Genomic DNA, 12,814 nt, shown 5'->3' with positions numbered 1-12,814 from the left:
AGAAGAGAAGAAAAATAGAGCATATTTAATTACGCTTGGAAAAACAAAATTTTATTATTTAGGCTTTACATACAGATCATAAAGCAAATGAATGAAAGAGCATCAGAGATCAGATTATATTATAAATTTTTAATGGTCTTCTATAAACGGAGAAATTTTTAGTAAGACTTGCTTGACACACTAGAAATCCCTCTTCCCTGGCTAAACTCAATTTTAAGGTATGTCCATATCTATGTAACAAATTTTAAACATGCTTTTACCACTTGATAAACATTTGGACATGGAAAAAGACTGCAGCATGACATCTTACGTTATGTGAAGGTTTGCAAAAGAGTTTGCCACTGATCCATTGTTTGTTGGTATTTTGACGATCCATGAAAGGATGACATCCGCCTTGGGTACCACAAGTGTGAACATACTTTAAGCAGTGGCAGACAACTCTATGTTCACTAGACAAAATAGTTCATTCAAATGCTATGCAAAGTTATAGCACAAAACAACATAAGTCAAAATGGTACAGGCTGTGCTTCATAGTGACGTAACAAGACGTTACATAGATGTGGACATAGCTTTAGGCTCAATGTATCCCAGAGGTCATTGTTTTATACAGGAATTCAGAGTACTTTTTTACTGAAAGTTTTTTATTTCAATATTTTTTATTTATTTTGTTTTAAGCAATGCAAATGTCTCCCATATGATTTCGCATGCAATAATAATAACCATCGTTTCCTGCTGGAACACATTTTATATGGTTATGGTTTTGCAGATTTTATTCTATTTTTAATCCAACTTGCATTATAAAACATATTGTAAAAAAAACATGCTTTGGTGCTTCTATTATATATTTTATTTATTATTGGAAAGGTTTTTAATTCAAATTTTAAGTATCATTCTATATTTATTGTATTTTAATTTAGGGGTTGTGTTTTTGTTACTGTTGTAGAAAGGGACAGTAATCGCTCTAGTTTTTCTGACTTAACTGTAAATAGTCAGAAAATAGAAAATTAATAGAATTAAATAGAAAATTAATAAATAAAAGTAATTTCAGAAATATGGCTTTATCACCATGGACATTGAAGCGTGAAGTTCCTGTGCATTCTCTTATCATCAATAAACTAAAAGATGGCTGCTCTATTAGACTATTAAAACAAATATACTATATATATGCAAATGAAGCAATACAGTAGACTAAGCACAAATTGATTGTGTACAAAATAAATATAAACAATATAATGTTTAATTTTATTTAATTGTTTACTCCCCATTGAAAATTTCAATAAAATAAAAAAAATTGATCAAAAATCATCATAGATAATGCTATGCAATTATGTTTTATACTTGTTCTTGCTTAAAAACATATGTAAATTTATTTTTAGTGCAAACATAATTATAAATTGGAGGGAGGTAATGTCCTTCAAAAGGAATATGATGTCCCTAGAGTGAGTTATGATGTAAGGGTACCCTTCAAGATGGAGAGTGGGCAGGGTGTGGGTGGCCTTTTCGAGCTTGTGTGTGGATGCTCTAGCTCTGTCAACAACCAGGCGGAGTTGGTGCCCCTATTTGTGTCTTCGCAAAGGCAGAATCTAGGGGTTTGACTCCCTCTGATGTCAACCACGATGTTACGAAGAGCAAGGCAATCAGCTAATTTGGTATGGGTGAATTGTTTAACCCTGGACTGGAGGTTGTCAATCAAAGTTCCGTTCATTCGTCCACCCTATCACATTGGGTTAATCTAACAAAATCCAGTAACACAGTTCATAAGTGTCGCGTTTCATAAGGACCAAGGGTTTGGTTTTGTCGGCCCTGACTAGGGTGATATCATTCTGTAGCAACTGAGAAGTGTGACACAGTTTTCTCCTCAATTCCGCAGCTTCTTTTCTGTATCGTGGATAGGGATTGCAATTGCTGGATCCCTCACCCAGCAATCCAGCTGGATCCAGCGCATTCTTCGGCCTGCTGGATCCAACGTTGCGGATCCGCAAATACTCAGTTAACTTTCTAAATAATGGCGAAAAAGTCTACGTTGTCGCGTTGCCGCTTTGCTAACTACTAGACTGCTACTAATTACTTACTCACTACTTTACTAACACTAGTAATTAAATTACTTATAAATAAACTATACCTTAATCAATCCAGCAAAATTTAATAAAATAATAACGTACTCAATCGCTTTTAACGATCTTCCTCAGTTACAAAAGAATACAACATTAACTATAGAACACAAAATGTGTTTGGAATAAATATAAAAAGAATAGTGCTTAATTACATCCCATTTTTAAACAAATACATAGATGTACTGCCAGGTCTAATAATTTTCGTATTGTATACCGACGTAATCTCACTGTTTTCAAACTTTTAAGAAACAATAAAAAAAGAAAGAGGATCGGAATTCGACAACGGGTATATATTCGGTGCCTTTACACAACCAACGTTTCAATTCCAAGCTTGTTTATGTGGGTGCAACGATGCGCAGTTTAAAACAAAGGCTCAAGAGCACAAATATACAATCAGTAAGAACCTTGAGAATACTGCGCTGGCATCATACGCAAGACAGAAGGATGTTAACGTCCAATGGGATCAAGCGGCAATTATAAAAACGACGACAAATAAGCAAACAGTCAAACATGTTGAGAGATTGGAAATTTGCAAGGCGCACACGACAACTGATTGTATAAACCATAGAGATGCGGACTCATTGTCTACCGTGCCGAGATCCTTTTACATTAATTAATGTTATTAACGGACAATGCTGGTTTCGTTGTTATATCTTATATATATATATTTTTCCCTGCTATTTATTTTGTTTATTTATCTATATTTTGTCTGTTTGGGCGTTTTCCGTTAATTTTTGTATTTATTCCGAACACATTTTATGTTCTATATTTAATGTTCTATTTTTTTGTAACCGAGGAAGATCGTTAAAACCGATTGAAAACGTTATTATTTTATTAAACTTATTCTACTTCCAGTACATAGTTTTATATACTTATAAATAAGTACAGACTAATATGTAGAGCCTATATAAGAAAACTGATAAGACTAATAGCCACTTAGCCACTGATTATCCATCCTTACATTATTATAATATATTAATATAAATTAATTAGTAGAATTACCTTTGCTATTATTTAACTTAAAGATTACATTATAATTATAATCTAACTAAACATTTAAAGTTAATTATCTCTATCTCAAGTGTTAAACCAAACCAAAGTTAAGTTTACTACCTAAATGTGTAAGAAGTTTTACTGATTTATAGTGACCAGTCTAAATAATAAAAGTTTCTTAAGTATTTTAAAAAAATGTTTTATTTCTTTAAAAATCCATAACTTTCTGGTTAGATGGATAGACAGATAACCCTTTATTGCACCAAAAATACATCCACGCTGGATCTGCGCTGGATCCAGCTGGAATGATTTCAATCCAGCAAAAATCCTGCTGGATTGCAATCCCTAATCATGGATAACAACACCCTAAACCACCACATACTGGATATATCCCACTTAAATTATTATACTTGTATCTTTTTCTTACTTTCTTATTGTTTACTATTAAGTAAATGGTAGTTGATTTTAAAATCCTAACATCTCCATTTCAAGGTTTTGACAGCCTTGTAATCTGAATTTCCACAACTAATGACTCTATGGATGAAACTTCCATAAATTCAAACCAATTCATCTGCTTTATAATTATCTCCTGATCCTAAAAATTCAAAAGAATTAGATGTTATCATGTAGAAATATGATTTTTCTATTTAACTTTCTCTACCACAGAATAATCATACCAGGCTTTAATTCTGTTATACCTGCCATACATCATCTGCCACACTATTGCTGTATATTCATTCTTGCTGCTATGTTTTTTCTGTCTATGGCTGAAATCCTATCTATTTCACTAAAATGCCAATATTTAAGGTTCTTTAATTTCAAAATGAGCAGTTTTTATCTTAAATTTATTTTTATTTCTCTATGGTTTTAATATAGTTTTTATGATTCTTTATATTTTCATATACATGTGTATAGATATTAAATATAATGTGCATCATTTTCATTACAGACTATGTGCAAGCATCAGTCTGGTGGTATGAACAAGTCTCCTGCCACAAATGACAATAGTGGCTTCAATGAAAATAATACTGGTGTGCTTCCTTCTTCGCAGTCTAATAATTATGCTGCAAAATCCATTAATGAATGTAATCAATGTATGAATGCCACTAATGAAAGAATAAATTTTACATATAAAGAAAATATGGCAATTGGTTCTCATGCAGAATCATCTTCATCTTCCGACAAAGGTTATGATGCAGAACAGGCTGAAATTCAATGTAATAACCGCCAAAATAATAAAAACAAGGATGAAGAATTATTTAAAAAGTGGTGTGAACAATCAAACACTGATGTTGCAGATTATGATGATCATATTTCTGAAAAATCACCAATGTTACAAAATCAAGAATTATCTGATATGTTACCTGCTACATCTTCATGGCATAATTATCAGTTATCTCAAATATCAGATGATGATCATTCCATTAAATCCACAAGATCTGGATCTGGATCTGAAATTCCAACAACTTCTTTGCACAATACTGCACAAATCTCTGAATACCATAGTGACTGTGATAAAAATTCAGTTAATGCTTATTTACAATTCCAAGATGAATTAGAACCTTTATTCCGACCTTCTTATGATTGTATTCTAATTGATAATGATATTAAAGTGAATAACAATATAAAATCTCAGTTTCCAGGAACAAGTTCTCATAATTCCTCATTAGTACAAAATTGGTTGTTTGGTGAACATCAAAAATATCTTGCTGATGAAGTATGTGTTCATAAAAGTTGCGTTTCAAGATCTAGTATTTCTGGATGTACTTCCATGCATAAAAATGAAGACAGTCAAACTATTAACAGTATTGATAATGAATCATTTATTGGAAGTAACAACAGTGATTTACTAACAAACTCATCGATCAATACTGTACCAAAAAACAGCATTTCAGAATCTATGATACTCGAAAGGCCAAACAGCATTCAATGGGAAATAAATAATCTGAGAGAAGGAGCCGAATTTCAAAGTCGTAGTTTCAGTTTATCACCCACAGTTAACTTTGCAGTGTATGATGTGGAATCTTCAAGTGAAGCAGATGATGTAGCTTTTTCAACTTCGAAATTTCAAAGAAATAGTATTCCACAAAACAAGCAAGAAATTATGAATCATTCAGTTATTCTTCCAGGATCATCATCAACTGCTCGATTAAGTTTAGCTAGTAGTTTTAGTGACCATGGAGGGCCTATATGCAAAATTTGTCATACTGTAGGTAGGGATGATGATCCATTAATATCACCTTGCCGTTGCTCTGGAACAATGCAATATATACATTGTGGATGCTTAATGGTAATTACACAATTACTTATATACAAACTTTAAGATATTAACATTTATATATTTATTTAAAACAGTCTTTAAGATTCAATAATTGACAAAAAGAATGATTAAAGTATTTATTTTAACTTATTAATATCATCATCATCATCCATATGTACAAGTATCTGCTTTTCCAGAGATCAAGATGAAAGAAATTCCAGTTAAACCCTAATAGTTTGGGTATAAGAAAGAAAATGTACTATCTTTTGGCATTAGAATTTGTTTGTTTGTTGAATTAAATACAATTATATAACAATTAAATAATTAAAACTTTATATGCTCACATACCAGTAGCGTGTGGCGATATTTGATGATGCTAGCTCTGGATAGAATCTTGGAAGCATTTTACGATATTTTGGTGTGTAGTATCCACGAGCTAAACCTCATGAGGTTGGTGCTCTGTAAAGAAGCGCATGCGCAAATGCCTATAATCTGGCTGCTTTACATGATTCAAATATTTTTGCTGTGGAAGCTGTCCCGTATTCAACAATACAGCACTTCCATTGGGAATATGCATATATGAATTTATATTTGAATATACATTTGCAATCTTATCAATTTTTCCACAGGAAAAATAGTAAATTTCTGTATAGAAATTTCTAATGAGATACATAATGCAATTATAATAAAATATTAATTTTAATCAATTCAAAATACGTTAAAATATGAAAATAATCGCACAATATGTATTTATATTTTAGAAAATACAAGAGAAGCAGTGCTTCCACAGCTTCCATGGATGGTACACCACTGTCACATACATAGTATGTGAGCATATAAAGTTTTGTAATAGTTTGGGCTTTTCCATCCTTGGTATCTATTACTGTATTGATACCACAGAGGATGGGCTGGAAAACCTGACAATATTTGGGTTTAACTTTAATTTCATTTTTTTTTAAATCTTTATCTCCAAGAAAACAGATAACTACAAGTTTGAGGAAATTGAAGAAACAAATTTTGTTGATCTTGAAACTATAATATAGTAACCAATACTTGTAATATTTTTTCCAATCAGTACAAATACAGATTTTATTTTTTACTCAAAATACCTATTTATATTTAAAATTAAATAAAATTCATTTTAGTTATTTACTTGAAGTATCAACTTATATTCAAACTAAACAAGTCAAAACAGTAATTTTATCAACATAACCTCATAAAATAATTTAAAATGTTAAAGCAATCTATCAGTTCATGAATAGTTTGAAAAATGCTTCTTATTTTTCAATATAATTCCATGCTTTGTGGAAATCATGACATTTATTCAATTTAAGAAACAGGTCTTCCATTTCTGTATAGAAATCTGAACTTTTTGTTTTAGCCACTAGTGGACCTCATGTTTAACTGCTGTCAAACATGAGATCCACCAGTCAAGCTGTTTCATGAGATCCACCATACATGTCTGTTTCATGTAGAGACAGTTTTCAAGTATTCCAAATGGTTCTTCAACACAGGGTATAGGCTCATTTATTGTTGAATGTGTGATGATGAAGGCTGGGTGACAATTTTAACTAGATTCAAAATCTTGGCATTATTATTGCACATTTTATAAGATATCACAACTCTTTCCATCTTTTCTAATTATTGACAAATATCAAGTAATGCAGTTCTCTTTGCCCATAAAAAAAAGAATATTTCCATATTCCTAATATATTTGTAAATGCTGACTTGCAGATTTCATTTTGTTTGTAACAAACACATCATTTGTTCTTTTTTTTCGTGTCACGTGTGCAAAAAATCATCATATAATACACCACCCACCAAAATGACATTACACTTGCAAATTTTGTTCATAGCAGGAAAATCTAGTAAACTTAATTTCTGATACATCCTTGTGTATTGGTTCCTATATTTGTGACTAATTAGAATTTTAATTTGGTAATGATATTCTTGAAGACTGTTTTTTTTTAGTATGAACTTCGAAAATTTTTTAAAATTTAAAGATTAAAGTAAATTTTTTTCTTCCCTTTAAATTACTATATTTAATAACCAATTTCATAATTTGTATCTATATTAATTTTAATAGAGATGGTTAGAAATTTCATGCAAAAGATCCCGTAAACCACCAAGTTGTGAATTATGTCAATATCAGTATCACTGGCATAAGAAATTCAAGGTAATTGATTAATAGCAATTATAGTTACATTATTTAATATGTAATATACAATAGTGTGGATAAATTGATTAACCTTATCTTTTATTAATTGAAACACGTGTAAAAATAATAATGAAAATATGTGCGCGCCTAGATGAAAACAATTATAAAAACAAATTGTATGGAAAACTGCTCCATGTAATTTGTTAAATATTAAATTCATTGTTATTTTTCATGTTTAATTTTAAGAAAGGAAAATTTATCCAAAATTTATTGCATAAATGCTATTTTTATGTAAATACAGCAAAAATTCAACCACTTAAATTATAGCAAGGATTTACCATTTATTTGTTATTGTAAATCATATATTTATCCAGTAAGAGAAAGTATAAAATCAGTAAGTTAAATTATTTTGGCAAACTATTGATAGACATAATTCAACCTCTGTCTGGTGTGACTAGATATATTTTTACTGTCTGAATTTTGATTTTTATTAGGAGAGAGTATATGATTTACAATTACCGGTATTAATAAGTCATAATTTTTACTTTTTCCTAGGGTTCCTGGGGACATGACTGTTGAAACCAAAATAAAAGATTTGTTGGTTTATAACTGTAAGGTTAAAATTTCCATGCAACATACAATACTAAAATAAATGGATGCACAACCTTCTACGAATACCCCATGTATAACAGCTAAAATTTATATTAAATATCATTGCTCATAAGTGAAAACCTCAGTGCCACTACAGATCAAATAAGTTTTGTGTCACAGTTATGCATATTCCACAAAAATCACAAAAACATTTGACCAATAGAATTGGCTATAATGTAATAAACTTGTATATAATTGGGCAGTCTTCATTGCCAAGGAAACTTTGTAAATGATTACATCTTTTTTCTGTTCTTGAATTTAGATACTAGTAAATCTAGATAATTATATGATTACAACTTACATGAACCTTCACATGGGAAAATCTTGCAATATTATATATAATATTAATCATCATTTGTTGCTCCTGTAAAATTTGATTCTTCACACTTACAGGATTAAGCATGTCAATGGTGATATACATATTTCATGCCATATTTTAATCAAACATACTATATTTCATTAAAAAATTTATACACTTTGTCCTATTTTTGCTTTCCAAACAATCCACAAAAGCAGAAGTTTTGCTTCTAAAATTAGTGTAACTGACCACATGCTATCAGATGAGATATTTTGCTTATACAGTTAATACCTGTTGAGGCTGAGAGAGAACTGTAGTTTCATAGATATTTTACCTAATCTATGGTTTAACTCTTCCTTGTAATTTTTAGATTATTATTAATTCATCAAATGATTACTAAATATAATACAGTCATACCCCTGTTAAAACAAAGTTGAGAGTACTTGAAAATTGGCACTTTGTATTAATGAGGCTTGTATTAAGTGAATGTAGCAAAAATCAACAGTTATTACCATCAAATGGCAAAAGCCAAATTTTCTCCGAGTTATTTCACTGTGTTTTATCTTGTTTGGAAATGTTTAATTATTTTTAAACTTGCCAGTTGCTCCAAACATATACATGTGCTACATTGTAGTACAGAGGCTTGAAGAAGGAATATCATCATCATCATCATAAGTATTGTGACTAGGGATTGCAATTGCTGGATCCCTCATCCAGCAATCCAGCTGGATCCGCAAATACTCAATTAACTTTTTAAATAATGGTGCAAAAGTCTATGTTGTTGTGTTGCCACTTTGCTATGCGTGCTATTGCTCGGCGGCAAGAGTAACGTTGCCATTCAGTGCAGCACATGCTACACTCCCTCTCTACACCACATCGCCTGCCCTTTTGCCTTTGTTGATCTAATTGCCAGTTGACTTTCCGCTCTTGCTAAATAAAATAAGTAATGCCTCACCTAGTCCTGGTGCATAATTCTAATTTACGGTCAGTTGTGACGTCAATGAATCACATGACAGAACAATTTATGATTATTTGATGACCCTGAAACCAACTAACATAGAGGCAGAAAGGGCCTTCTCTGCAGTGGGATATATGTGCAGTTCATTAAGAAGTAGGTTGGGAGACAACACCATCAATACCATTTGTTTCTTGAGATACTACTTCCAGAAAAGTCAAAAAAATAACAGAAGTGATTGATTTAATTTTATTTAAAATACTTTATTCAAGACAAGACTAATATTTTATAACTTCTACTCTAATTCTATTAAGTAAGAGTTTTTAACTTTTCTTCTATAAGTAGTTAGGCTAGGCTAGGCAATTTTACTGCAAAAATTAGTGAGAAACTGAGACTACCTAGTTAGTTAAATAGTTAATTAAATTAATGAGTATCAGTATCTTAGATTAACTGTAAACCAAGATTGAACAGCACGCCGATCGTTTAATACAAGAGAATTCTCTCGTATCAGTATCTTAGATATATGATGATATGAATGTATGCGATTCATGATTGTGATAATAACAACTAACTACTAGACTACTACTAATTACTTATTCACTACTTTGCTAACACAAATAATTAATTATATTTTCTATGGTAGCTGTATTATATGTTGATCTAGTAATAGTCTCTTTAATCTGAAAAATTTACAGTAGACTGTCTCACAGCTTAACAGGTTCAAACTCCTTTATTGCCTTTTTACAAATGCATTTCGGATCAGTATTAGGGGTCAGAGAAAATAATACTGATCTGATATGCATTTGTAAAAACGCAATAAAGGAGTTTGAACCTGTTAAGCTGTGAGACAGTCTACCATCAATTTTTCAGATTAAAGAGACTATTACTAGATCAACAAATAATTAAATTAGTTATAAATAACTACAGACTGATATGTAGAGCCTATATAAGAAAACTGGTAAGACTGATAGCCACTGAGCCACTGATTATGTCCTTACATTATTATAATATATTAATATAAATTACTTAGTAGAATTACCTTTGCTATTATTTAACTTAAAGATTACATTACAATTATAATCTAACTAAACATTTAATTATCTCTATCTCAAGTGTTAAACCGAACCAAAGTTAAGTTTACTACCTAAATGTGTAAGAAGTTTTACTGATTTATAGTGACCAGTCTAAATAATAAAAGTTTCTTAAGTATTTAAAAAAATGTTTTATTTCTTTAAAAAAAACCATAAATTGCTGGATAGATAACACTTTATTGCACCAAAAATACATCTTTGCTGGATCCAGCTGGAATGATGTTGGTCCAGCAAAAATCCAGCTGGATTGAAAACACTGCTGGATTGCAATCCCTAATTGTGACTAACATTAAAGTCAAAAAATGTTTCCTTGATCATGATATGAGATGATGTCACTGTAGCTTGTGTGACTTCAGAGAAGATAGAAGCAGTATGCTTTGTATTAAACAATGTAATATAAGTCACAGGACCACAACATACTTGAATTACATATTAACCAAACTTGTTAACATTGAAATACCTATCTTTATCCAAAAGAGTGCAAATCTATTTCCCATTAATGTAGACATTGCATAAACCAATAGTAACTGGATTTGACTGTATATTATGTTATAATTAGTGAATAAATATAATAAAGACAATATAACATTTATATAATAATTGATTCATTAAGTTACATTATGTAAAAAAAAAAAAAAAAAAAATATTTTCTCATATAATTGATTCTGTTATTCAAGAAAATGACTAAGATGATATACACTGTACACACCAACTCTAATTGAGAAACTATTTTACATGATGTAAAATAAAATATCTATTCTTAGTCATTGAAATGTTTACATTTAACAATCTTTCAACTGGTAAATAATAAAACATATTTCAGTCTAAATATTTTGTTACTTTTAACACTTATTTTGTAAATTTATTCTGTTGAACATAGATAGGAAAATGAGCTTTGAACAATACAAAAATCAATTGTCTTAATTCTCTGACAAATAATTCTTGGAAGGAAGCTCTTGCTCACTCAATGTTAATGAAAATAAATATTGGTACATGTTTTATTACCTTTTATTATTGAACATGTAATTCATTCCTCAAATTAAAATATATACTATATTTCACTTTTTGACACACATTAATTTTAAATTTCTGAATGAAACGGGCAAAAAACTGTAATGTTGCCACCATTTTGACAAAAGTTTAGACCAGGGTTGGGCAACCTGCAGCCCGCAGTAATATTTTTTGCGGCCCATGTGGCATAAAATATGAATAAATATATCAATTTTCCAGCTTAAGGAAGTATTCAACAAAAATTCAGATGTTATTTTCTACAACTTATGTTTGTAATAATTTTTTCGCAATGAATTTACTAAAAATTAAAACAAGAAACTGGCTAACAGACACATTGAAACTAATTTAAAACTAGCAGTGACTAATATTTAACCAAATATTTCCGATATATTATGTTTAGATCAGTGCCAGAAGCTATATTATGTATACCTATGATAATTTATAATTATATATGAATAAGGAATTGTGATTTACCGACAGTTCCCCCCTTTTCTCTTGTGTGCAGCCCGCATCAGTTCAAAAGTTTTGAAATGCAGCCCTTACGTAGAAAAAGGTTGCCCATCCTTGGTTTAGACTATAATGAAATTAACTTCAAATTCCGTATTAATACTATTTATCTTTTAAACAGGTACGTCACTGGCAGTTTCCCCATTGTTCTCGCAGAGACATAACTTTGCATATTATGTTCTTTCTTTCGGTTATTGTAATGATTGCATGTGCCACAATAACAATATTGTGCTTCAAACGAGACAAAGGTACGAAAATTGATCCCGATCGCACCGAACTAAATGATTCTGAAATTACAACATTTGTATGTGGCATCCTATTCTTCCTGGCATTTTTTGTTGGTATGTATGTAGAAATTAAAGCAAGAAACACTATATATAAATTACTAGTCAAATTTGTCTACCTCAACCAACAGTGGTACATCGACGAGTATAACAAAAAAGAAAATATACCTGTTTCAGTCTGAAAAAAAGGGAGAAGAATAATATAATCTGTCATTCCATTCATGATTTACATTTTGAAGGAGTGAAGTGAACATGATTCTGCTATTATGCTGTATGATGAACTGGAGATTACATAATCCAGTGTTCTCTACAATTTTCAAAATGATCTCATAAAAATATAAGGAAAACAAATGATAATAAATATATTTAATTCAAAACCAATGCTCAAATGCACAAGAACTGATTTATGTCTTATGCTGTTTTACTTCTTATTGTAGCCCAATGGATTTGAATGTGTAGAAGGAAAGTAAAGATTTGAAAATAGTTATGAAA

The 12,814-nt window shown here is 30.4% G+C and overlaps 1 protein-coding gene across 1 annotated transcript in view; it reads left to right on the top strand.

The window, feature by feature from the left end:
• The window catches only part of LOC136973031 (uncharacterized), a 39,882-nt gene extending 27,068 nt beyond the window's left edge, over positions 1-12,814 (top strand). The window contains exons 2-4 of the mRNA XM_067267716.1: positions 4,057-5,397; positions 7,454-7,543; positions 12,160-12,814. Of these exons, the coding sequence (XP_067123817.1) occupies positions 4,060-5,397; positions 7,454-7,543; positions 12,160-12,504 (1,773 nt within the window). The 5' untranslated portion in view covers positions 4,057-4,059 and the 3' untranslated portion in view covers positions 12,505-12,814. The remainder of the gene's footprint in view (positions 1-4,056; positions 5,398-7,453; positions 7,544-12,159) is intronic.

The sequence above is a fragment of the Centruroides vittatus genome, unplaced genomic scaffold (assembly GCF_030686945.1).
Source record: "Centruroides vittatus isolate TY-2023 unplaced genomic scaffold, ASM3068694v2 contig_3077, whole genome shotgun sequence".
Lineage (NCBI taxonomy): Eukaryota > Metazoa > Arthropoda > Arachnida > Scorpiones > Buthidae > Centruroides > Centruroides vittatus.
The sequence above is the reverse complement of the archived record's forward strand: the minus strand, read 5'-3'. Positions and strand labels throughout refer to the sequence as shown.